The sequence below is a fragment of the Camelus ferus genome, chromosome 7 (genome assembly GCF_009834535.1).
Source record: "Camelus ferus isolate YT-003-E chromosome 7, BCGSAC_Cfer_1.0, whole genome shotgun sequence".
Taxonomy (NCBI): Eukaryota; Metazoa; Chordata; class Mammalia; order Artiodactyla; family Camelidae; genus Camelus; species Camelus ferus.
The window spans coordinates 73601196-73625636 of NC_045702.1; the positions used below are offsets into that span (position 1 = coordinate 73601196).

At 44.2% G+C, this 24441-nt stretch overlaps 1 protein-coding gene across 5 annotated transcripts in view; it reads left to right on the forward strand.

The window, feature by feature from the left end:
- MAGI2 (membrane associated guanylate kinase, WW and PDZ domain containing 2) overlaps positions 1-24441 on the forward strand; it is a 1116223-nt gene that overhangs the window by 1069413 nt on the left and 22369 nt on the right. For 2 of the 5 annotated variants that reach the window (XM_032484133.1, XM_014559732.2), the window contains one exon: positions 9541-9629. The exons of the other annotated variants lie outside the window; for them this stretch is intronic. In XM_032484133.1, coding sequence (XP_032340024.1) covers positions 9541-9629 — 89 coding nt within the window. The remainder of the gene's footprint in view (positions 1-9540; positions 9630-24441) is intronic. 5 annotated transcript variants of the gene reach the window in all.

The following is a 24441-nucleotide window of genomic DNA, read 5'->3' on the forward strand; positions in this document are numbered from 1 at the left end:
ATGCTTTTGAGGAAGGCTTCAAAGTACATTTGAAGTCATAGATTTGCCTTTAGAAGTCTTTAGTGCTCTTGTTTTGAAATAGCGCCCTTAAGGGACTGCTGACATCATTTCTCTAGTATATCAGAAACTGCTGTGTGGTCATTACATGAAAAGCAAAGAAACCTGAGCTGGTCTTTAATCTCTGGGAGTATCGGAGGGACAGACACAGACAGACAGACATCAGTAAAGAGTAGCACAGGTAATACTTGTCGAGATTAGGGAAATAGAATCTAACTGCTGATCTGAATAAGCAGCTCAAATTGTTGATGTAGATAAAATTAACTCATTTTCACCCCTCCATTCTCCACCTCCCCAAAATCTAAATAGTGCTTTTTCCTCTCAAAACTACGCTTTCTGCCTAAGTTACCTAACTGACTGAACATTTCCTTTATTTAGCAGGGCAGATATAATCCGGCATTTAGTTGAAATATCTGAATTCAGAGGCCCTCAAATACCATATGTTTCCAGGGTCTTGAACAACCCAAAGCCTACAGGAAGGGCTGGCAGGCCCTCACAGTAAGAGTAGGAAAGCGTTAGAAGTTTCTGTAGGGCTGGCTCTTATGCCCGAGGAAGTATTTCATCTCAGCTTCCCATCCTTAATACTTGGATCTAATAAAATATTTTTAATTATTAATTAGCAATAAGCACAGGCCTGAGCCTGTTAAATGGCACTGGCATTAATCCCTTTGTTAAGAATCTTTTCCTGGAGGACATTCCTCTGCCGACTTGTTTTGTCTGTCTTTCTCTTTGTGTTTTTAGATGGGCTAGTTACAGTCCTCGGCCTTGGAGAAGTGGCCCTCTGTGGGAGACGTCCTGTGTGTCCCGACTGTACCCTCCTCTCTTGTCACCCAAGGGGCAGGGTCGGGCTGGTCCCAGTGTAGAGTCTCGCCTGTGTTTGTGGATCCCTTCCCCAGGCTTGGGACTGTTGTTTTCTTATTTCTGGTATCTGCCCCCTGGTGGATGAGGCTGGGTAGAGGCTTTTGTAGGTTTCCTGGCAGGAGGGGTTGGTGTCTGCCCACTACTGGGTGAGGCTTGTCCTGGACCTCTGGTGGGTAGGGCCCTACCTAGAGGCATTTTTCGGCTCAGGAAGTGTTGCTGATGGGTGAGGCTGTGTTTCCACCCAGTATGTTGTTTGGCCTGAGGGTTCCCAGCCCCTAAGCATACAGGCTGTTGGGTGGGGCTGGGTCTTGGTGTTATTAATCCAATCGAATGTCAGCCTCCAGGGAAGCTCAAGTAGATGAACACTCCCAGAATGTCCATCTCCAGCTTCTGTGTCCCCTGGGTGAGCAGCAGCAGCCCCCTAACTCCCCAGGAGAACTTCCAAAACCAGCAGGCTGGTCTCGCCCAGGCTCCTATGCAATCACTGTCTCTGCCCCTGGACCTGGTGCACTCGAGATCCCATGCGCACCTCTCAAGAGAGTTAAGTCTCTTGTCTCCCCCAGTCCTGTAGGGCTCCTGGAGTTAAGCCCCACTGGCCTTCAAAACCAGATGTCCTGGGGTCTCCTTCTCCCACTGCCGGAACCCTGGTCTGGGGAGCCTGATGTGGGGCTCAGAACTCTTCACGCCCGTGGGAGCGCCTCTGTGACTTCATTGTTCTTTAGCTTGTGGGTTGCCCACCCAGAGAATGTGGGGTCCAACTATATCGTGAACACACTCCTCTTACCATACTGTTGTGGTTCTGTCTCAATGTTTCCAGTTGAAGCAGATCCTTTTTGCTAGACTCCAGTCTTTTTTCTCGATGGCTGTTCAGAAGTCTGTTGTGGTTTTGTTGCAGTTGCAAGGAGAGGCGAGTTCATGGTGCTACTGCTCCGCCATCTTGATTCCTTTTTCTTTTCCTCTCCGCTTCGTTTCCCTTGCTCACAGGGTACCGTGTGCAGAGGCCTCACACCTGAGATTTCTGACCAGAGTTCCTCAAGGAGGAGCTGCAGCCTGACCCCTCAGCACGCAGCTCTTCCTCTTTGTAAAGAATCTGAACTTTTGAAACAGAATAACGTTTTGCAGCCTAGAGCATGAGAGGTTTCAGTAATGTGAAATTGATCCGTGAGATTCTATCATTTCTGAAAAAGAGCTCGTTTTAAAGGTGTATTTCACACCATGGCAAGACCTGTTATCTACACCAAGAGATCCTCATAGAGTTACACTGTTGTTCTTATCATTCTAACAGATTAGTCTTTAAAAGGTTAATCTGAACAACATGGCCATCCTGAACTTTCTATTCTTTTTGTAGAATCACTATCTGGTCCCTTCTCTCAGCATCCACCACGCCAGCTGCTGCTCTGGGTGGAACAGTCTGCCCACCAGCATAACGTGACATAGCTCAGACTATGATGCAGGAGCACAAACCGCCTCAGAGCGAAAAAAAAAATAAAAACATATTTTTCAAAACTCAAAAATTCAAGATCACGTCAAACATGATCCCATTAATTCTTCATGTCGTCTGAAAATATCTGGTTAAGGTTAAATTCTAAAATTAACCAACACAGAGTTTGTTAAATATCTGGGCACACTTTTGAGGGACTCCTCGTCTAGATGGTTAACTCTAGCAGTGTGGCAGTGTTTCTTCTAAATATATTCTTTTAAACTGTAGCATTGAATCATATACGCTGGTCATGTTAGAGCTTGTCAGCACTTTTGATGTTAGATTTGACATGGATTTTGACTGTAAAATAATTTTAGAGATTAAGTGACAAAAGAACAAATTTTATGGAGTAAAGCTATCTCCCTTAGGGAAGTAAAAGAATGGTCTAAGTAAAAGAATTAGCTCTTCAGGACAGTCTAAGCTGAAATTATGCAAGAGAAACCAAGAAGGATAGGGATCAGATCAGCATTTTTGAGGATAATGTCATTAAATGATATTTCTGGAATCTCACAGCGACTAATGAGAGGGCTGTTTCAGGGGTCCGCAAGACCACCATGCATTGAGAGATTTGCTTCTAAGACTCCTGGGGCCCAGAATATAGCTGTGCTCACAGCTCAGATTTACGACAGCCATGTGATAAGGAAAGCCAGCAGGGATCATGAGGAAAAAACAAAGGTGCAGTCTTCCTTTTGCTTTCTCTGCCTCCCCTGAGGGGTCGCCCAGAGAGCATTCTCCCTGCAGCAACAAAGATGCAGCAACACCTGTGGGAGGATGTTGCTTCCCCTGAGAGTTCATTAGAGATCAGGCACCTCAGGGTTTTCCTGGGGGCTGGTTATGCAGGCACCCTCTGCCTGGCACTACCAAAATTCCCAGCCCCTAGGAGGAAAGCAACATTAACCACGTTCGTTCAGATAATTGAGATACAGTGAGATATCCTTATCACTTAGGAAAGGTTTGTATTAGTCTAGGGAGTGAATTACCAGTCGCGTCCCCAGATGCCAGACAAGGGGCAGCCTTACAAGCAGGCCTTGCTAAGGGTACCTGTCACGAGCCTGCTCTGTGAACTTGATCCTGCACTAGGAGCAAGCCGGTGCCACATTCACAGACTACACAGGTGCCCCCAGTGTATGAAGAACACTCACAGCTAAGGAACCAGCATCAGGTACATAGACTCTCATGAAACAGATTTTTTTTACCTAGAGTATATTTTAATAAGACTGGCAAGGGGCGTCAGTAACAAAGCAAAATACCAGCAACAAGAACAACAGAAGAAAATGCTTGATAGCTTGTTACTAGTGGATATAACCAAGAGTATAATCCCCTTTATCCAAATGTACCCTAATGACAGGAAAACTGTTTTTTGTCAATTATGAGTTTAATCCTGTTTTGTTTCCTTTGTTTGTCCTTTAAGATCCCAAGTTTGCCAGAAAATCCAGCCTTAAAAGGTTACTAGAGGGAATTACCAGAATCCATAGGAGACCTTACCTGTTAGGGAACTGTTCAGGCTTAACCCAGCTGGGGCAGGAGGGAACTCTGAAGCCGAGGAGAACAAGAGTGTCTGGGGGGTTTAACTGATGAGCACCAGCCCGCCTCTGAGGCCTGCAGAGTTCAGAATCCAGAGCAGCTCTGAGGCAAGGCCCTTATCTGGACTTTTGGACATGTCAGGGAAAGCTGATCTCTCCCAGTCAAGAGAAATATAAAACTCTTGCTCTCAGTCCTTAAGGTGATCTGTGACAGAGAGATAAACGCAGGTACAACCGAAAGAAGAAAACACCCGGGGTAAAATCTGTCAGATTGTTGACTAAACAGAGTCAGTGTGAAGCCAAGTGAGCTGAGGGAAGGAATAAATATGCTGCAAATACGCCATCCATAATTACCGCGGGACTAATCGGCAGACGACACCTCAGCGAGTTCAGAGGCATAAATCAGCAAGCACAGCCACGGAGGAGGAACGTGGTGGCTGCTCACAGAGGTGGTTGAGCAGCTGTGAGGAGAGTGGGAAGATGATAAGGGCTTCGAAAGAGACGTTGCTTTCATAGTTAAGTCCTTGAAAGAGCAGCTCAGGAGATACGCACTTCAACTGCACTCTAGTCCTCAGGATAAGAATTTGTTGATTATCAACTCAGTGAGAGCTTGGGTTCCTCCTCCCCTGACACACACATCTCAACAACTGGCAGGAGGGAAACTTGACTCCCCCGTACCAAGGAAAGAATCCAAAGATGATGCATCAAAAGGACTGCCCTCCTTAATGCTGGTTGTTGCTGTTCGAATTAAATAGGAAAAGTTCAGGGAAAAGAAAGCCTGCATTGTGCTTCTAAAGCTGCATAGGACTACATTTTGCAAATTAGCTCCCTGCCTTGGAATGCAGGTGTCTTTGATAGGTTTTGACTATGACAGACCTTTGATAAATGAAATTGCTTATGTTTTATAAGTAGAATAAAACTACATTAAGCAAGTAGAGAAAAAAATCTGTTTGAGCCATACTGTATTTAGACTATAGCTGAAGAAATGAATGGGCTAAATAGTTGTTTAGTTAAAAGTCTTCCTTTAATCAGTAAATAAAAATGATTTACAGGAATATCAGCGCACCAGATTAAGCAGTATTGGCCTCTACTTACATGGCAATAAACAATATTTATTAGTTTATTCTTCTTTTAAGAATATGCATTGGCCTGTGGACATTATAAGCCTACCCTTAAACAGTCTTGTTTACAATTATTTGTTCAAGTCTTTCCTACCTCTGATCATACAAAGATCAACACCAGACAGTATACTTCTACCAAATATTCTATGGGAGGCAAATCCTGTAATTAATATCATTAATATCATTCCTGTTTCCTCAAATAAACCAGGATTTTCTGAGCACCTACTATGTGCAAGGCACTTTGCAGGCTCTGAAAGTAAGATGAAGTCCTGGCCCTCAGTGAGCTGACAATCTAAGAATGAGGATATGTGTAACAATGGATTCTAACAGCGTAGTGACTGATTAAAGGGTCTCAAAGGATCTCCTCTAGTTAAAAAATTTTAATGGGTTGTACTAATTATTCGTGGAATTTAGTAAGTACTTCTAGAATGTTAAGGATCCTTGAAAAGCACTTGGCTTCTTTGATTTGTTAAGCACTTCCTTTGTAATATTTATAGTAGTAATTCGTACTTGTTCTGAAGAAAGGACTCGCTGAGTATGGGTAAATTTCTGCTTAAACCTTGTCTGGATTATTCTAAATTCCAAGTTAGGGACTAAAACTCTGTCAAGCAGATTCGCTAATCATTTTATTCCTCCCCTCCTGCGGCTCTCAGCTGCTGAGAGCCTGACTACTGTAACCTCACATCCTGAGTCGTCCATGGTGCGCAGCTCTGCGCCCACCGTAAAGGACATGAAAAAGTCTCTGTTGCCTTTGCGTCTTCCTCAGAGACCACATTTATGGGAGCTTTAAGTGGTTTCGTAGCCTTTCCATTATTTCACCTGGATTTTTAATAGGGCAGAAGGTGGCTTGCTTCAATAATAAACTCTAAAATTTAATTTCAGCTTCTGATGTTCATGGTTGAGTATCTCCTTTTCCATGAGCAGTTTCACAGATCACTCCAGTATATCTCTGCTGAGCCAGACCCAGGGAACAGGACAGGCTGTCAGGCTGCATCACACAAAGAACAGCATTCTCTCTGGGCTACCAGGCTCCAGACTGCTCTCTGCAGCATTTAGGGAACCCCCGGGAGTTCTCTAACCATAACACTTCCAATAAGTTCCTGTTTCATGGAGTCAAATGCAGGGGCTTCCTGAAATTCCTTCCTCAAATTCTTTTCCCCACTACTCAGCCAAAACCTCATTTATTATTTTAAAGTGTTTTGAGGATGAGGGTGAAACCCCATTTGTTCACATGGTTTTATTGGAATCTGTGGGCTATGATGATACCCCTTGTTTTTAGATACTCTTTCCAACATGCACTATTCTCTTTAAGGATATAGTAAGTGACCCACTTCCCTGAGTCTTCACTTATTTGGATATTTAAGACGTTGAAAGAATATATTAGACCACGAAGTAACCAAGAAATCAACCAAGAAGAACCAATTTAGCTCTTGAGGACCCACCTCCTTCAATTCCTGAAACACCTAAGTTGTTGGAGGACATGAGTGAGTGAATAGCTATTTTTTCCCAAACCCCACGGAGGAGGGCTCCAACGTGTATCTTGGAAAACCTAAGTATTCCAGCTCCTCCAGTAACTCACACTTGGAAAGTCATTTTTTTAGGCTCTGGGAAGAATTTCTCTGGCTTTCCCTAATGTGAATCTGAACTCTCTCAAGAGAGGGCTGCTTCCACAGACAGACGTCCAGGGAGAAGGCAGCCTTCATAGAGAACGCACTGCTGAATGCTGTAAGAGTATTGGAACGGACCTCTAAGAAGTCGCAAATTCAAGAGTATTTTTGACTTAGGGACAGGGGAGGAGTGGAGATCAAGGATCAAGTTAAGAGAAAAGAAAGCTTACATCCCGGGTTTAAATCTGCACAGATACGTACACACAGAGGACTGGGTGGATTTATTTTTAAAGTGCCATCCCAGGAAATTGCACACCCTGGGGACCGCTGGGTGTATCTCCTCTACTGTCTTGTGCCGGCCACCCAAGGGTCGCGTCTGCTGCTTGCTAGTCCTCTTTACGTCTTGTCGGCCTTCCGCTGTGTAAGCCTCACCCCTCAACCCAGCTCCACCTCTGACCAGCAAACCTAAGTAGCTCCCCATCAGACTTGCCACCATTAAAATTAAAGAAAGGAGACTAGATTTTCTTTCCATCTCAGGCCTTTTTGACAGTCCAAGCTCTGCTCCCACCCCCTCATTGAGGACAGTCTGATCCCTGGCTCGTAGCAGGACAGTCTTGAGTCAAGATAAGCTTCTGACCCACAGCTACACCCATTATGAAGCTAGTGCTAAATGCCAAAGCTGTTCTCCCCACTGTCGGATTTTCTCATCTCAAAATAGAGGTGATACTGAAAAGGTTTTGATCCCAGTGAAGGAGTTTTCTGACAAAACCCAGCTACCCAGGTGCTCAAAGTGGAGTTTAATACTGTGAGACAGATTCTTGGGTAGGTCCAGGCACCTGCCATGACCAGCAAATGTCAAGTCTCCAAAGCAGCCCTTCAGAGATGCCTGTGCCTACTGTCCTAACACTGTGATCTCTAGTCCAGTATCTCACCAGCATTCGTTTTAAACTAAAGTACTCAAAACCCCTCGTTTCTAGTGGAAGAAATAGTGACTCCATAAGGCCAGATTTTCATTATGGGGGAACTCTGCCTACAGCCTTGCTCAGAGATAGGGTTACCCTGATGTCCTGTTCTGACAGAGACCTGCCAGTGTTTCTTTTTAACTGAACTCCCTCAGTCAGGACCAAAGATGAAATTATATAATGCCTCACTCCAGGCTTGAATTATATGCTCTAATTGTAGCAAAATCTGTAAACATTGAGAATCACACATTCTTGAATGTGCTGTTTGGGTTCAAAAAAATTTTAATAGAACAACAAGGGTTAGCCTGGACTAAACAGCTGTTAACTACAACGTGGCTCAGACATGTGCTTTGAGAACAGCCTATGGTTTTAGCATTTGCTCTCCATCACATAGTGACCTTGGCTTCATCAGGACCCTGGGTTCTAGGATTGAACACACTCACTCATCACACGTGGGCAGTAAGTCTGCCCAGCACAGCATGGCACTCTCTGTTTTTCACATTTCACCATAGTTTCTGCCACAGCTTTCACAGCAGTTTTCTTCACCATGTTCTGGGCTCTTTTATTTGACCTCTGGCACGAGGTTTCCTAACACATGTATCTTTCAAGCCCAGTAAAGGCCACGTTTAGAACCAAATGAGAGCCTTCTCTGTGTGACACTAAAGCCGCTTGATGGTTTTTGTGCAAAATTACTTGCATCTTGGCAGGGCTAAATGGTAAACTCAATTAATAAATCCTGAAATTGAATTTCCACTTTTGACACTCCTTGTTAAGCGTGAGTTCCTTTCTGCAGAGAGGCTCGACTTTCCGTTTAACCTCCAGTTGTTGGTCCTCACTCTTCAGTCTCCCTCCCCTCTGACACACATTGACCTCTGAAATCACCCCAGGGAGCATAGTGGGAAAGCCATGCCAAGAACTGTTCCATCCTGCACATTGAAGCCATGGGTACGCAGCAGCATGGGGAGAGCAAGTTAGGCAGTGAGATGGGGAGATTATCTGTGCATCGTGGCAGAGAGTGGTCAGGCCTCAGAGTGCCTGAGGTGCGTGGATTGACTTCTTCTGATAACAGTAACTTCATAGCCCCTCCAGCTCACACTGTGTGGAGCTGGGAGAACGCAGCATTGGGCGTGGCTGGGAGCAGTTACCACATCTCCTGGGGCCTGTCTCATGGAGATCAGTTGCCTTAGATAGTCCAGAATTTCTAGTCCCTGTCTTCATGTAGGTGAAGGACTGTAGCCCATGAGCTGAAATAGACACAGACCAGAGACAGCAGCTCAGGCCGGTTTGAGAGCACAGCCCTGGGACAGGCAGGTGAGTGCAGCAGCATAGCACAGGCAGAAACTGGCTGCATTCTTTCCAGCTTTATTTTTTTCTTCCAGAAAACAATTACAGCCAGCAAGTCAACTGTGAACTTTGAATATAAGTAAGCACATTGTCAGAGGTGAAGAGAACTTTAAGAATTTATGAGATTATTAGAGAAAACAGAAATAGAAACATGGGCACACCATGTCTTTGAGAATTTTTCAAAATTTGGAAATGATTACTGTGACTGATTCTCAAATGACAACTGATCTCACTAAAACACTATTGTTATGGGAAAAGTCTGCAGTAATTCTAATGTTACTATTTCAATGTTTTTTTTTTTAATGTTTCTGACTCCTTAAAAGCGCCTCAGGATGCCCTCAAAATTTTGGAGGAAAAAAATCTGCTTTCAGAATACACACGTAGCTCAGTCTCACTAATTTCACTTGCTGCATGCTCCACAGGGTCAGCTTTGCTCAAAGTCTTTATTCTTACTGCCTAGATAATTGTTATTCAGCTGCTCTAAACGTACTAAGCAATCTTGATTCTAACAGTAATACTTTATCTGTGTCACTGGTTCTGTTAATTCTAATGATTGGTCCTAGGCTGTTCCTCCCCTTCCTTTAGGAATGGTACCTTCCAGTCTCTCCATGTGCATGAAAAGTGACAAGCATGGGTCCCCATATTTCTACTTATTGGGCCACCCTAAAGACACGGTTTGTAAAATCTGCATGAATATTATCTTTCTCTAATGAGCTTTGGTTTTGCATATGTTTTTAACTGATGTATCATGCTCTCTCTTTCCAAGTAGCTTGTCTAATTACTGCTAGAGCTTAGGAAAATATTTATAGCTGAGACCTTATAAGCAGCAAGGATAGGATTTGTGGGTTCATGAAAATTTGAGATGCACCAAATTCCAGGGGTCCCGCCTGGAGTGGCCCCAGCAGGAAGGAAGGAAGGAAGGAGGGAGGGAGGGAGAGGGAGGGCATGTGCAGCAGAGGCAGCCCTAGCCGAGTTCTGCCCCACACACCTCACAGAGTCCTTCTTGGGTGTCAGTGCGAAAAAACAAGGCATTTCCTCTCAGCCCCAGTTCAGCCACCCTTTCTGCACTAGACAGAGAGCGAGCCACAGTCGCCAGACATCTTAGCCTTAGGAACCCAGGCTCCCGCCTGCTTTGTAGCCGTCACTCAGGCAGGACTGGGTCTTCTAACTCTCCTCCCTCCACACTCAGTGACATACCACCTTGAAGAGGGAAAAAAATAGGACTTTTTTGAAAGTAGTTGTGAGTTTGTATCTATCCACCACTGTTTCAAAATAAACATTCTCAAGTGTTGGCTGCATTTTAGCCTAACATTTGGTAAATATTCTTAGGGAACAGAAGTGTCCTGTGTATATATAAATAAAGCAGGATATAGAGGACGGCCTTGCAAATACGGTTCAAGCAACTTTTCACCCCTCAGCTACATTCCTTGACCAGCCCACGTTTCCACTGTCAACTCCTACAGTGGGTCTGTGACTCCTGGGATTTTAAAATGTCAGTTTGACTTTTCAGCAGAAACTGCTGTGCATGCTCAGTCCCCACGGTGAGCCATGGGAGCGGGAATCAGACTGACGCACTTCTCAGTTCTGACTTGATTCTGCCCCGTCTACACTGTTGCATCTGTGGCCAAGCATCCATCCACCAAACTCTTTTAAGTTGGCCCTCTGATTTCTTCTGAGATATATTTTTCTGTTGTTAGTGAGCCTGCTAGTTGCCAGCCAGAACTGGCTTAAATTGAACATGAAAGGTGATACTACTCACTAAGTGAATTGTTGAATTGGCCTGCTGCTGAACAGTTCCTTATCAAATGTGTTTATGCTGGTATGTGTCTATACACACAGACACCATCACAGTCATTCCTTGAGGATATCTACAAAAATGCAAGTTTTAAATGAATCATTTCTCTAAAATATCTGTCTCTCAAGGATAAGTTATTTTCAGGAGAAACCTAAACTAGGGCGTAAAGAACATAGTAACAATGTACTGAAAAGGTCAAAAGCCATGAAATAATTATTGGGGAAATCTAGTCCAGTGACCATAGTTTAAGGAGGTACAGATTTCTATTTCTGACAAAAGAAAAGTATATGCTTGCCGTGTAATTTGCTTTAACTAGTCTGTAATCCATGGAGGTGAAGGGATCTGAATCAATTAATTAGAATCATTCGCTTAAAAGCTAAAAAAAAAATGCAAAAAGCTGGAGAGCTCTTTATGGTCTCGGTTCAGTTCAGGCACCTTGCTCGGAGCTCGGGGAATAAAGATGGGTACGAGTCTGTACATGCGTTCCCAGCGGGGAGGGTGGGGTGACGGGGAAATTCAGATAGTGGGACAAGTATGAGTAGTATCAGCAAAGGGGTGATGAGAGCCCACAGGACACAGTTCCCTAAATCTGCTGAGCGGAGTTGTAGAAGATTCGACCCCACCTAAGAGGTGACATTTAAGCTGGGCCTTGAGTGACAAGTGTGATTTCATCTGTGTGGCATGGCAGGAGGTAACTCAGCGATCACACAGGCTAAATGGGAAAGGGGAGGGGCAGAATGAAAGAACATTAAGGTGGGGCCATGAAAAGAGCCTTCTATGCGAAGCAAAGGAATTTAAATTTGGTATAATCAGATGTCATCAAGAAATTAAGTGGGAGGGTGACAATATCTGTATTTGGAACTCTACCTCAACAGTATTTGAGGCAGCTTTTATAGGAGACTGGGAGCCGTTCAATGGTTGTTGTAAGAGTTGAAGCACAAGGTGTGAGGACCAGAATTAGGAAAGTAGGGGTGGAAACAGCACATTGGGAATGGATTTGGAGATATTTCAGACATTTCATTGACAAAGGTAACAAAACTTGGCGAATAATGAACATGAAGGCAAGGGTCAGGGAGCAGGAGGGTGGCCCTGGGTTAGGGGGAAGATGACACCACACGGGGGAAGGAGCAGGCTGAGGAAGAAAGATAATGAGGTTCGCTTTGGACTTGAGTTTCCGGTGCCTGAAGGACATTTAAGTGAAGCAGCTGCCACACATGGGCTGGGATAAGCTGCTCAAGAGCACTTTGAAAGTCCTGGGGAGACTGCTAGAGCCGTGAGGGGGGATGAGCTCTCCCCGAGGGGCCCCGCCACGTACAGAGAGGAGAGTCCGTGGGACATGGTCACCTTTGAGCGGCGAGTGAGGGGTGTGGGTGAACACTGTCAGGAGAGGGCAGTCTGAGAGGCAGAATCACTTCCAGAAGAGGAGAGATGGAAGCCGGGGAGAGGGCTCAGGGAGGCTGCAGGGAGAAGGACCTCTGCCCTGAAATGGGCTGGGAAGGGGGCTAAGAAAGGAGGGGAGAGGGGCAGGGCCTAGAGCCACTGTCCTGCCTGGTTTAGCACAATGCCAGGTGCACAGCACTCAATTAACAGTGGTATTGTGAGGCTTCTGGGTGGGAAATGGCTTCACCTGCTGCTCTGCAGGGCCCTCCTACTTCCCGCCCTGCACTCTGGGCCACGTGGAAATCCACCCAGAGAGACCTCAGATGATGAGAGCACCTGCTTAGATTGAGTCGTGAGGTTAGGGCCTGGCTTTTCCGGTTTGATTTTTCAGAGGGCAGGAGTGGGTAGTAAAGACAGATAAGACACCATTTCTGCCCTAGAGAAACTCTGTATGTAGGGAATGTTTAAGAAAAACAGGGTGTTCACTGTTTGCAAAAAATACTCTTTAATCACACTCTTACTGAAATCATTCTGGAATACATGGTGTTACATTCTTGGATTGATGTACAGAGTATCCTGAACTTGGGCATGCTCTGTTGAATTTATTTCCCTTTTCCTCTGACACATTTACTCTTTGAAATCTGGATTCCATCATCAAGACTCCAGTGAAAAGTGATCCCTCCATGATCACCAGTGTAACCATGGTGACAAAATCCAGTGACTGATTCACCCCCTCATCCCCTAAGGACTCCCTGTAAGCTAACTGTTAATCGGTGTATTAACTGCATTTTCTCCTTCCTCTCTGCTTGCGCCTCCGGGGTTTCCTTCACCTCCTTCCCCATCCCCTCCCTCAGGATCTCTTCTGCACTCAGGGTTCCACCTGTCACCACTGTGCAGTTTTTGCCATCTCTGAATTCAGTCCCAAGACTTCCAGCTGCTGCCTAGACACTGTGGTCCAGATATCCAGCATTCATACATTCAAAATCATGTTCATGATCTTTCCTCCTAAACCACTCCTCTTGAATCACCTCTTAATGAAGGAACCATCAGCCCTCCTTATCGCCCATCTCAGGATCACCTAGAGTGCCTTCCCTAGTCGTATACATACAGCCAGCTCCTAGGTTTGAAGGGTTTTACTTCTCGTTTCTCACAAGGGCCCTCTCCTCCATTCCTCTCGTCATTCTAGTCCAGTTCAGGTCAACTCGACAGGGATAAAGAGTCTCCAACTGTTTTCCCTACTGCCGTGGCCAGTCCTCCCTGCTCACTGATGCCAGAGCAATTGATTGTCTAAAAGGACTGCCCAACTGGAAGGTTTCTCTCTCTCTCTCTCTCAAAACAAAACCACCCCTTAAATGAGTCCCCAGAGCCTCTTGATTTGGCCCCATCCAACTCAGTCTTTTCTCTCCCACGTATCCTATTACGTTATCTGTGCTACAGCTGTGCTGGGACACTTGCTGTTGTCCTGTCTTTCCGCCTTCGTGGTTGGGCACATGCTGATCCCGGGGCTTGGAAAACCCTTTCCCCAAATCGTGTCCTCCTTCAGAAACCAGGTGGAGGGCTGCCTTCCCCAGGTCCACCAGCCAGAAGTGATCTCTCAATCCTCTGAAGTCCCGTAGCCCTTTGTATGTCTCCCCTCCACTCTCACTCTCTGTTTTGCTTGGTTATCAATACCCACATACTTTCCCCCTTTTTATGGAATTCAAACACTGGTTATTACTCTGGGTTCTTAATACAGTGCTTTACAGAGAGGGTGAACAAGTAAGCGGACGAATGAATAGAAGTCTTACAGTATCACTAGGTCATCATTCTGATAGAGAATTTCAACATAGGCTTTTATTGAGATTGTTGCAGAAGGCATAGGAAGATGGCCCCAATTTCCACTGACCATCTCAACCTAATTCAGAAGCAGGTGTTTGTTTTTTAATAAATTCCTGCCTATGTGCTTATTTTCCTATAATGTATCACTTTCTGTTACAAGATGATGGGAGAAAAGTGGCTAACTGACTGTTCTAGATCATTGTTTCTGGTTAAGTTTTATTGTTTCTATAAGGTGTTTTCTCTTAAAGTGTAATCATGACCTTTGTCAGTCTAGCTACTCATTAGAATCACCTGGAGAACTTGCTTTTAGAAAACACCTGCAGAGGCTCCTCCCCAAACCAATTAAACCAGAATGGTGCCGGGAGCGGAGCGAAGGTGGTGGTAGGTAACGCTGCTTTTTTTTTGTCTTTTAAAAAATGTGCCCTGGTCGGTGTACTGAGCAGTCAAAGTTGATTCCAGTAGATCAGATAAGAAGGTAAATCAGATAGGGAGGCTATTACGTTAACTTAGGAAATTCAGGGGTGGGGTAATGAGGTGCTGAAAACTAGCAGAAGTGAAATACAGGAGAAGTGACAATACTGAGAATCTTGAAACAAAAATCGTTAAGATTTGGTGACGGATGGTATAAAGGGAATAAGAATTAGGGAGACGCAAAAATTATCCCCAGGTAAGGTCCTAATTATTTGGGAAATTGGCAGAGTCATTGTCAGGAAAAAGAAATGGGAAAATTCAGAAACAGTGCTGTTGACAAGCTGGGTGACCTTCAAGTATTACTTAACTTCTCATGGTCTCAGCTTTCTCATCTGTACAATGATAGGGTTTGGTTATATGTTGTCTCAGTTCCTTTCAAGAACTAGCATTGGAAGTAGTGTTACCGGAAGGAGGGGAATAAGAGTTACCTCCGTTCTTAGTCACCTGGAAAAAAAGAATTTTTAGGGAGAGACAGAAAGCATGATATAAACAAGATTTTATTGGTAAAGCAAAAAGGTATTAAAATACAGTGCACTCCCGAAATTCGGGAGCGGACCAGTCCAAGAGAGGAAAAATGGCACCGCTCCTTTGTTTTCCGTTTTTTATATCCTGGCTTAGGGGCGTTTTGTGATTGTTTTATGGCTCATTTCCTTGTGCTCATGTACCCCCATGTCTTTTACGCATGTTTTTACCCACACAGAGAAACCTATGGGAGGGGGCTCAAACTGCAGTGTTAATTTCATTATAATGATCATTGGGTCGAGTTAAGCTGGGTCCTTCTGTCTGTTGTGCAGCCTCAGCAGTTGATCCTAGCCGGCTTCTTTGCTGGCCTTCATTTAGAGAAAGTAAGTTTTTGGGGCCCCTTATCCTGAGGGCAGGTGTATTGTTGATTTCTGGGTTGCTCCTTTCCCGTTCCTCTCCCGCTGCCTAGTGCTCATTTCTGTCTAACTGCCTAACATTCCCCCCTCTAGTCATAGGACCCCACATCTTTGGGACGTAGATGGTGATGACTGTTCTAGCTACTTCCTGCTGATCCCGGGCAATGAAGGGTCTCTTTGGGGTCCTAAACTAGCTGGCTGTCACCGGGCAGGTGGTGAATGAAGGGTTGGTGTCCATCAAGGGTGCGTGTGTAAAGGCCGTCTTGGCTGATTGATTGATTACCTTGTTGTATAGATATTTGAAGTTTGACTCTAGGTGAGAAGAAATACATTTTATAAGATGGTTGAAATGACAGAAGCTGAATATATAGAACTAATTTTAGCCAAGGGATGAAAGGGGCAACTTAAACGGAAAAATTGTCTTAAAAAAATTGATCCGTGTTGCCTGTTTGTTTAGGTTTTTAGAAGGCGGATGTTGGAGTGTTAGCCCAGTGAACCAAAGGAGAAGTAAGGATAGGGACCCTAATGTTAGAGACATTTAAAATCAATATTAAAACAGTTTAGTGGAGGCCCCAGAGAAGAAAAGATCAGACCAGTAGATGTTTAAGAAAAAGTTTTATCCAACAGGGATCCATAGTCCCTTAGTGCAATGGGACAGTCTCGCCGGAGTGTCTCTTGAAAAGCAGTCACAGATCGCCAAAAGATTTGCAAGAATATGTGGAATCTGAGGTGTCTTGGGTGCCAGGGTCTGGGTTTTTAACAGATTGGTGGTCTTGGGTGGATTTCCAAGGGCTGTTGTGTCCGGGGCTGCAGCTGAAATTAGCAGCCTCGTCATTCGATCCTAGCTGGCTTCTTTGCTGACCCTCATTTAGAGAAAGTAAGTTTTTCGAGCCCCTTATCCTGAGTGCAGGTGTATCGTTATTTTCTGGGTTGATCCTTTCCCCATCTCTCCCCCTTGCCAGTGCTCATTTCTATTTAACTGCCTAACATTGTGAGTGAACTAATCTGGGGATAAAAAGCCACGTGGAATTTAAGATGTGTGTGGACATTCAAGTAGTGATTCACAGCAAGCAACTGCATCAGAGCCGTGCGTCTTCAGCCAGCGGGTCTCCAGGGAGGAGCACAGAAAATGGGTGTGAAAGGAAGGTCAGGAAAGGAGAGTAATACAGAATTTCCTGGGGAGGAGGGTATAGCTTAGTGATAAAGTGTATGTCCAGCTTGCACAAGGTCCTGCGATCCTCAGTATCACCATTAAAATAAATGAATAAACCTGATTACTGCCCCACACCAAAAAAAAAAAAAAAAAAGGGAATATGGAATTTCTCTTGTTGCCTGCTCGAGGCTGTGTCACCTCCCTGCTTCTCCTGTGACAGGCGAACAGTGACACAGTGACTGCTGTCCTTCATAATCCCAACTTGAATATGTGGACATGATAATTTTTCGTATGACTACTTGGAGCTGCTGTCATACACTGGGTTTTTCTGGTGAAAGATTGTCTCTTCTTAACATAGTGCCTTCAAAAAATGAATTGGGTCATTTTGTAATTCATTATGAAAATTTATTAACAGAAAACAAGTAGCAGGAAATCTTAATATCTCTTTTTATATTCAAAATGTCTCTTTTTTGATATAAAATGCCAGGAGGGAGAGAAATTATCTTTTCCAAGTGAAATACATCTCTTCAGTTGGCCTTTTCCCATTATTTCCATCAATAGCTTATCTCCCCTGGGCATACAGCAATCAATATCTTCAGCTTGTTTTCAAAGTGAAATACCAGGCAATGGCCATAAAAAAAAAAAACCAAAAAAAAAAACCTGTCACTGCTTACTCAGCATGGAAGTGAAATGTTGGTTGCCTTCAGTTGTCAAATACAGCGAAACCAAGTCCCAGTCTTCCTATACCCAAAGCCCGAGGGCACGTAGAAGGTCTAGCTAGAAATCCCTGGTCATGCTGTGGTTGGACCGCAAAGATGTACAGATGGCCAAAAACATGATGAGATGCTCACCATCACTGATCAGGGAAATGCAAATCAAAACCATAATGAAATAGCACCTCACACCTGTTTGGCCACTACTGAAAAGAAAAAAATAAAACAGAAAATAACAAATATTGGCAAAGATGTGGAAAAAATAGAACCCTTGTGCACTGATGGTGGGGATGTAAAATGAGGCAGCCACTGTGGAAAATGGTATGGAGATTCCTCAAAAAATTAAAAATAGTACTACCCTATGATCCAGCAATCCCACTTGTGGGTATATATCCAAAAGAATTGAAAACAGGATCTCAAAGACATTTTTGGACATTCATATTCATTGCACATTATTCACAACAGCCAAGAGGTGGAAGCAACATAAATGTCCATCATTGGATGAACAAGGTAAAGATGATGTGGCAAGTAATCAAGTCTTAGACTGTAAAACAGTGGTTGCCAGGAATTGGGAGTGATAAGGGAGATTTGTTCAGCAGGCACAGGGTTTCAGTTTTGTAAGATGAAAAAAGTTCTAGAGGTCTGCTGCACACCAGTGTGCACATAGGTAACACGACTGTCGTGTATACTTAAAATAGTTAAGATGGTCAATTTTTTGTGTTTTTGAAAAGAAAGATAATGCCACATGGGGCTCTTATAAGAACTAGCATCTCTAAGGCTTTCTAGCTCAAAGCAGAGAACTTTCCATCTTCTGAGCTTTATTTTGTGTGTGTGTGTTTTAAATTGAAGTATAGTCAGTTTACAGTGTTGTCAGTTTCTGGTGTACAGCCTCATACTTCAGTTATACATGAACATACATGTATTTGTTTTCATATTCTTTTTCACCATAGATTACTGCAAGATATTGAATATAGTTAATTCCCTGTGCTATACAGTATAAACTTATCTGTTTTATATGTAGTAGTTACTATCTGCATATCTTGAACTGTGAGCTTATCTTTTGTAAATTGCTCTGGTGAAGTGTGGCACCAATTAGATGAGCTGCGATGAGCTTAAAGGAGCAATCAGTAGGAGGGACGCCCTCAGTATCGAGAGTCTGGTATTAGCATCAGTTCTCCTTCTATAGGGTTTTCTGTTCGCGTCTCTTGTTGCTGCTGGTTAGGTTCTTGTCTTTGGTTGATTTTGGGACAAGGTTGTGGCTTTGGAGCTCTGACAGCACACGTGAGGAAGCAGGACTGCAGGTGTAGAAAAGGGAATTCCAGGCTCTGGCAACATTTCAGTGGTTGTTTATTTACATTCCTTTGTGTCACCTCTTTTCCTCGGGGCTTCTTTGAGGCAGTAGCTCAGGTTCAGTGGGGAAGGGGAATATCAATCGTCCTGCCAGCTGTGCTAAGTAGGAGCTTGCAAAACAGACAAATGCTGATAGAACACAGTCTTCATTCCCTACCAGGAAGCTCACTGACACAGGAAGAGGGTGCCCATCAGTCAGGAGCCTCAGGTGGCAGCGGCAGCATGGTGATAGGTGATGTAGGTAGAAACGCATTGCCAGGTTATTCAGTTATTGCAAAACGTGCTGTGACAAGCGTGGCATTCTCTGTGCCTTTCTGTGACCTTGTTTATGAACGTTTTTGTGAGGTTATTATCTTATTCGTTTCATCAGTTCGGAAGCCCAGAGCCCCATGCTGGCCCCCTGAGAGAACTGTTCGCCTCCTGAGGACAGAAGCTACGGCTGCTAGCTCAGCAGTGCTGTGCTTCGCTCAGTGGTGCCTTGCACTGCATTGTACGAATGAATGAATGAGTGACTGGGGAGGAAATAGCAGTCCCTGCCCTCCAGAAGATTATGGCCTATTTGGAAAAAATAAAAAAAAAAAAGCATTCCTAAGACTGAAGGACTTCATAAGAACATAGTACATACACACACTCAGATGAGGATGATACCTGGAGAGTAAGTTGAGCTGGTGGGAGACTTTCTTAAGAAAGAATTCCTACCCTTCCAGTTGAGCATTCCAGGATGGAAATTAAATTCTTTTAACTAACTATAGCATTTTTTGCCTATGTTTCTATTTCTACTAAACTCCATTAAATATATACATATATATAAAAAACTTTAAATATACATATATTTAAGAGAAGGTGCAGAATAAACCCAATTCATGAAAGAAAGTGGAATTTTCCCCTTCCAGGTGATTCTGAGGGAGATCTCAGGGGAGGACGAGTGTGCTTGAAAACTCCAAAAGCTGGAACTAAGCCTTTAATACCTTGCAGCAAGCTGGAAGTTCAGTTTGGACTGCTGAACAGAATGCATCAAAATCCAGTCAATTATTTTCACTTCTATTTCCTAGCAAAGAGTAAACAGTTTTCAGCTGACATTTTTTTCTCACTTAGCCTTTTCATCATCCTCCTCCATTCGATCTTTCCTCAATCCACCCACTGCAGAAAAATGGATGCTTCTGCTTTGAAACAGGAAGGACACAGTGTGGAAAGGGAGCCCCCGAGAGGGAAGAGGGCCACAGGCTTCTGCTCGTGCAGAGACCTGAAAGGAGAAAATCCAGGGAAGGGTTGATGACATCCTCCCAAATTCCTGGTTAATAGATTCCTCCTGAGAGAAAGCATTTAGAGGCCTTAGCCCCACTCTTCTGTCTCCACATAGGTACATATTCTTGTGGCAGAGACATGGCCTGTCTGTCCTCCCAGGTCCTCACCCGACTTGGGGGCCAGTTTGACCAGGGGAGGGAGAGGAGGGACAGAGCACCCCCAGCCTGCTGATCTGCTGAGTCAGAGGCCGCCACAGCCCTGGGACTCCCTCTTTGTCAAGGGCTCCAAGGGGCCTACAGGAAGGGCTAACATTCTGAAACAAACTCTTAGGATAGAAATTTAAAAAGGATGTGTCTTAAATCTTAGTTTTGAAAATGTTCCTAGTGTCATTCTGTGACTGCATTTGTTCTCCAATGATGCATTTTTTAAGGTAACTTTCACTGATTTCAACAAAACAATACATAATTAGTTATAGAATATCTCAAAAACAATCAAAAGAAGGAAAAACCCTTCCCTCTTTTGAAGACCTGACCATTTTGTTTGAAATCTGCTTTATTCATTTGCCAATACGTTTAGACGACCTGTCCACGATAGTAAATCTCCTTCTACACATCATTTTTCATGACTGCTTAGCACTATGTTGTATAGTTGATCATTTAACCCATCTCCTATGTGGACTTCTGTTTTTATAATTTTTCCACTGTTGTGAAAAATACTACAAAAATATCTTTGTAGCTATATCTTCCCATGTATCTGACTATATCCTCAGGATCACTTTGAAAAACAAAACCATTGCATCCTCACAGGAGGACAGATGAGGGCAGGGGATCATATGGAACCAGCTTTGGGAGCTCCTCCTGGGTGATGGAGTAAAATTTGTAGTAAAATATCTTTTCCAATAGCCAGGCATTTATGAGCTCTGGCAGAGGCCATGTAATCTAATAAAAAGTGCCCAGAGCTGAGAATCAGTGCAGGGCGGGAGGGCCAGGCGGCCCCACACACGCAGCAAAACCCCTCGGGCCCTGGCCGGCCTCTCGGGGCTCCCACGCCTTGTTTGTAACATAGGGAAACAGCTGAACTGCAGGTTCACTGACCACCCCTCAGGCTGCAGCACAAAAGGACCCTTCAAAATTGGAAACGAGAGGACAGCCCAAGAATTACATCGTATTTATGTGAATGTGCAGTTTGTTTTACTGTTACCATCCCTTCTGTTTTGTTTAGTTTGTTTTTAAACAGCACTGACAGTATTTCTCAAGAAACAGAGGGCTATGTGTAATCTCATAACACGCTTCCTTGACAATTTAAAAAATCGTAAGCTTTCCCAGATAACTCAGAAGTTGCCTGCATCTGGGTATATTGTATTTCTTTGGGGGAAGAGCAGTTAGTCAAGAGGAGTCTCAAGCCCAGGACACCACTGCCATTTTTGTGGTTTTCTTCCCAAGTGTTCTGGGCAATGAGAGCGTTTCAGGCACTCTGGGGATGAATGCTGAGCAGGCTTCATTTTCTGATGGCAGACCTGACCTGCCGCACCAGACCTAGAACACCTGGAGTGCCCTGGACAGTGACAGGTCCGGGGCAGGCTGATGTCCAAGGTAGGGAGTGGCCATCACCAGGACCCTCTGGTTTCTGCCTTGAGGTATCGACCACCCAGCAGAACAGTTTTGAGCCCATTCCTGTTGACTTGAGTGTGGAGATGCTTCCACTTGGGGAACTGGCTGAGTTGATAATATTTGAGGGAACCAGTGGAGCCCAGGGTAACCAGTTATCACTCTTCCTGGTAGCAATGCCTTAGCCAGTAAATATGTGCTGTTTCATTAAGAAAGTTCTTAAGAAATGATGTTTTCAGCAGGCAGGCCTCTGAGAATCCCTTAAATTAGGTGAAGGCAGATCAGACCCAAGGGAGAATCATCTCCTCGTTGTAGCTCAGAAATCTCAGACACGAGGAATTTCTGACCACACTAACCTACAAAGCTGATGTACAAACAAACATATTAATTTCCTTGCATTCTCTGCACTTACTCAGTAATATTCCCAGCTGGACAGCAGCAGCCTGTGGAAAATCTGCCTGTGTTATTTGGTTGCTGCCAAAGCAGACATCCCTGGCACGTTCAAAAAGAGCTGCCTTGTCTTGTGTGAGCACCTTGCCTGAGCTGAGAATATTCACGTATCCATGCTTCACTTGAAATAGCCATCCTCTTGTTTTTAGCAAGATTGGCTTAATTTGAAGAGCCTATAGTGTGGGAAAAAAGACTAAATGATTCGGAATACTGGTCCATAACATTGGTCTAAAACCATCAGGCAATTTAAATATGAGGTCCCTAAGGTTCAAACAGGTGTATAGCTAAGGGTAAAAACTATTCAAGGACAAAACGGAGGATGAAAATGTATTATACAAACACTGCTGTGGCACTTACTAAATATGTAGCAGCTAGCAAAGAGAGTTGAGGCCACTTCTTAAGAAACATGGAAAATTTGGACAACTGCCTGGTGATTTAAGAAATTTTCTCTGTTGTGAGAGATTTATTGGCCTTTTACATAGGTATCACACAGCCTTCATTATCAGTCCCAATGCATAAAATGGTATTTGAAAAGAGAAATAGTGGCATATTTCATAGGCCAGCAAACCATAAGATCTTAGAGTATCTCATTGCCAAGAGCCCAAATGTGTGGAAAATTACAGGTATAAATTCTGAAGTCCATCGATGTTCAGTGAGACCCCGAGTACTTGGAGTTCTCATTTTCCCCTTCTGAACTAAATAAGAAAACATTGAGACATCCCTGCAGTGTTTTAAAAGAAGCATCGCATGGATAGTTTTGCTCTGCTAGGTGTATTGTTAAAGGAGGGCATCAGACGCAGTCTGTTAAGCTGTATCCTTGGAACTGATGGGCTTTGTTTATCAGGTTCAAATAGATCCCCCTACCTCCCCACCTCCACGATTTGGGGGCAGAGAGGAGGCGTTAAAGGCTGTTAGGTGCTTGACTGCAACCCACTAAAACATCATGGAATTGCAGTCGTGTCTGCAGCCATTTGTTACGGGCTAGAGCAGATGACAGTAGTAAGTACAGAGCCCCTGGCCGTGATTCATGCTGGAATAACAGCTCAGATAGGAGCTCAGTCAGGCAGGAGTGGCTGAGCAGCGTAACAGGCGTTAGCCAAGGTGTGAGCGCTAAGTGAGAAGGAAAGAACCTGAGCCTCGGGCCATAGCCCTGCTTATCCTGAGCCAGAGATAAAGCACCTCTCCTTCCTCATCTCCACATGTGTTTGCAGTTTGCAGTTTGCAGTTTGCGGTGACCATTCCAGGGAGAAGCACTTGACTGGTCAGACGGGTGATGTGGTGCTGATTATGACACTGAAGTGATCTGAGTTTCTGTCGCATCTTTTACTTCACAGCATCTCTTACGTCGTGTCCTTTAAACAAAGGCAGAACATCCGAAGTTTGAGGGGGACAGAACAGAATACATTAAAAATTAACTTTGAAACCATTTTTTAAATGCCTTAGCTTTCTTTATATGTAGTGGAAATTGCTCAGAATGCCTTAAAATAAGAACAGAAATCAACAAAACTATTTATGTTGGAGACTCATTCTTGGGTGAATGGAGGGCCTAGAATGTATCGCTCCCCCAACCCAAAACTAGTGAGAAATGAAAGTCCAGTTTAGAATAATATGAGGGTAGTAAAGAATATCAGAAAGAAAAAAACTGGAGGGAAATCCAAATTTGTAATAGTATTTTTTACTAAGTAATAAGAAACACTGCTCAGATAATACACTTTTATAAATGTATTATCCTGAGTGTGTCCAACATATTACAGGTTGGTAATGAGAGAACAAGGAGGAAGATGAGTGACTGATGACTTTCCTGTTGACCATCGTATGTAGACACAGGCATGGGTGAGAACATGAATTACAGACACAAGGACTTTTAGGCAACTCTCAGGGGGAGTCACTGTTTTCTCCACCCAGGCTTTCCTCCTGAAATATCCCTATAAAAGGCAGAACTACCACAATGTAATACACTCTGGATGTGGGAGACATGCCAGTGAGGACATTATAATGTCCACATGGTTATCCATTTCATTTCAGAGTCTTCATTCCAAAATATCCCCTGGGTGAGGCTTTCTCTTGAATTCATTCATTCCTCAAGTCAGTTTTTGGTGCAAGGTACTTTTGGCACTGAGAGGAACAGAAAGATGAATGAACCACATTTGTTTCCTAGTAGGCAAAGCCCACACAAGTCTATCAAAAGTAAATATTAGTCAACAGGTGCTCAGAAGAGGTGAGCAAAGTGCATCTTCCCCTGTGAGCTTATCAAAGAGGACTTCAGGAACTTGGTGGCATTCGAGCTGAGCCTTGAACAACAGGCCAACTTTTAAGTGGCAGAGAAGCAGTGGGGCAATCCAGTCATAAGCAAAATCAGTCCAAGTAAGGGCTTGAGAGTTAAGGCAGGTAAAACAATTTGGCCGGAGGGTGAGGTGCCTGTCAGAGAAACAGTGGGAAGGAGGGAAGGCCTACCATGTAAGCTTAAGCCAGGCCGTAGAGGCCAGAAAGTGGAGACAGTCAGAGCAGTGGGATTGCAGAAGAGAGGCTGGCAGTGGGGCAGCAGTGGGAACACTGCAGCATTGCAGATGAGCAGAAACGGGGGCCTCAGCGAGGGCGGGAGTGGAAAGGCAGGCAGAGACTCAAG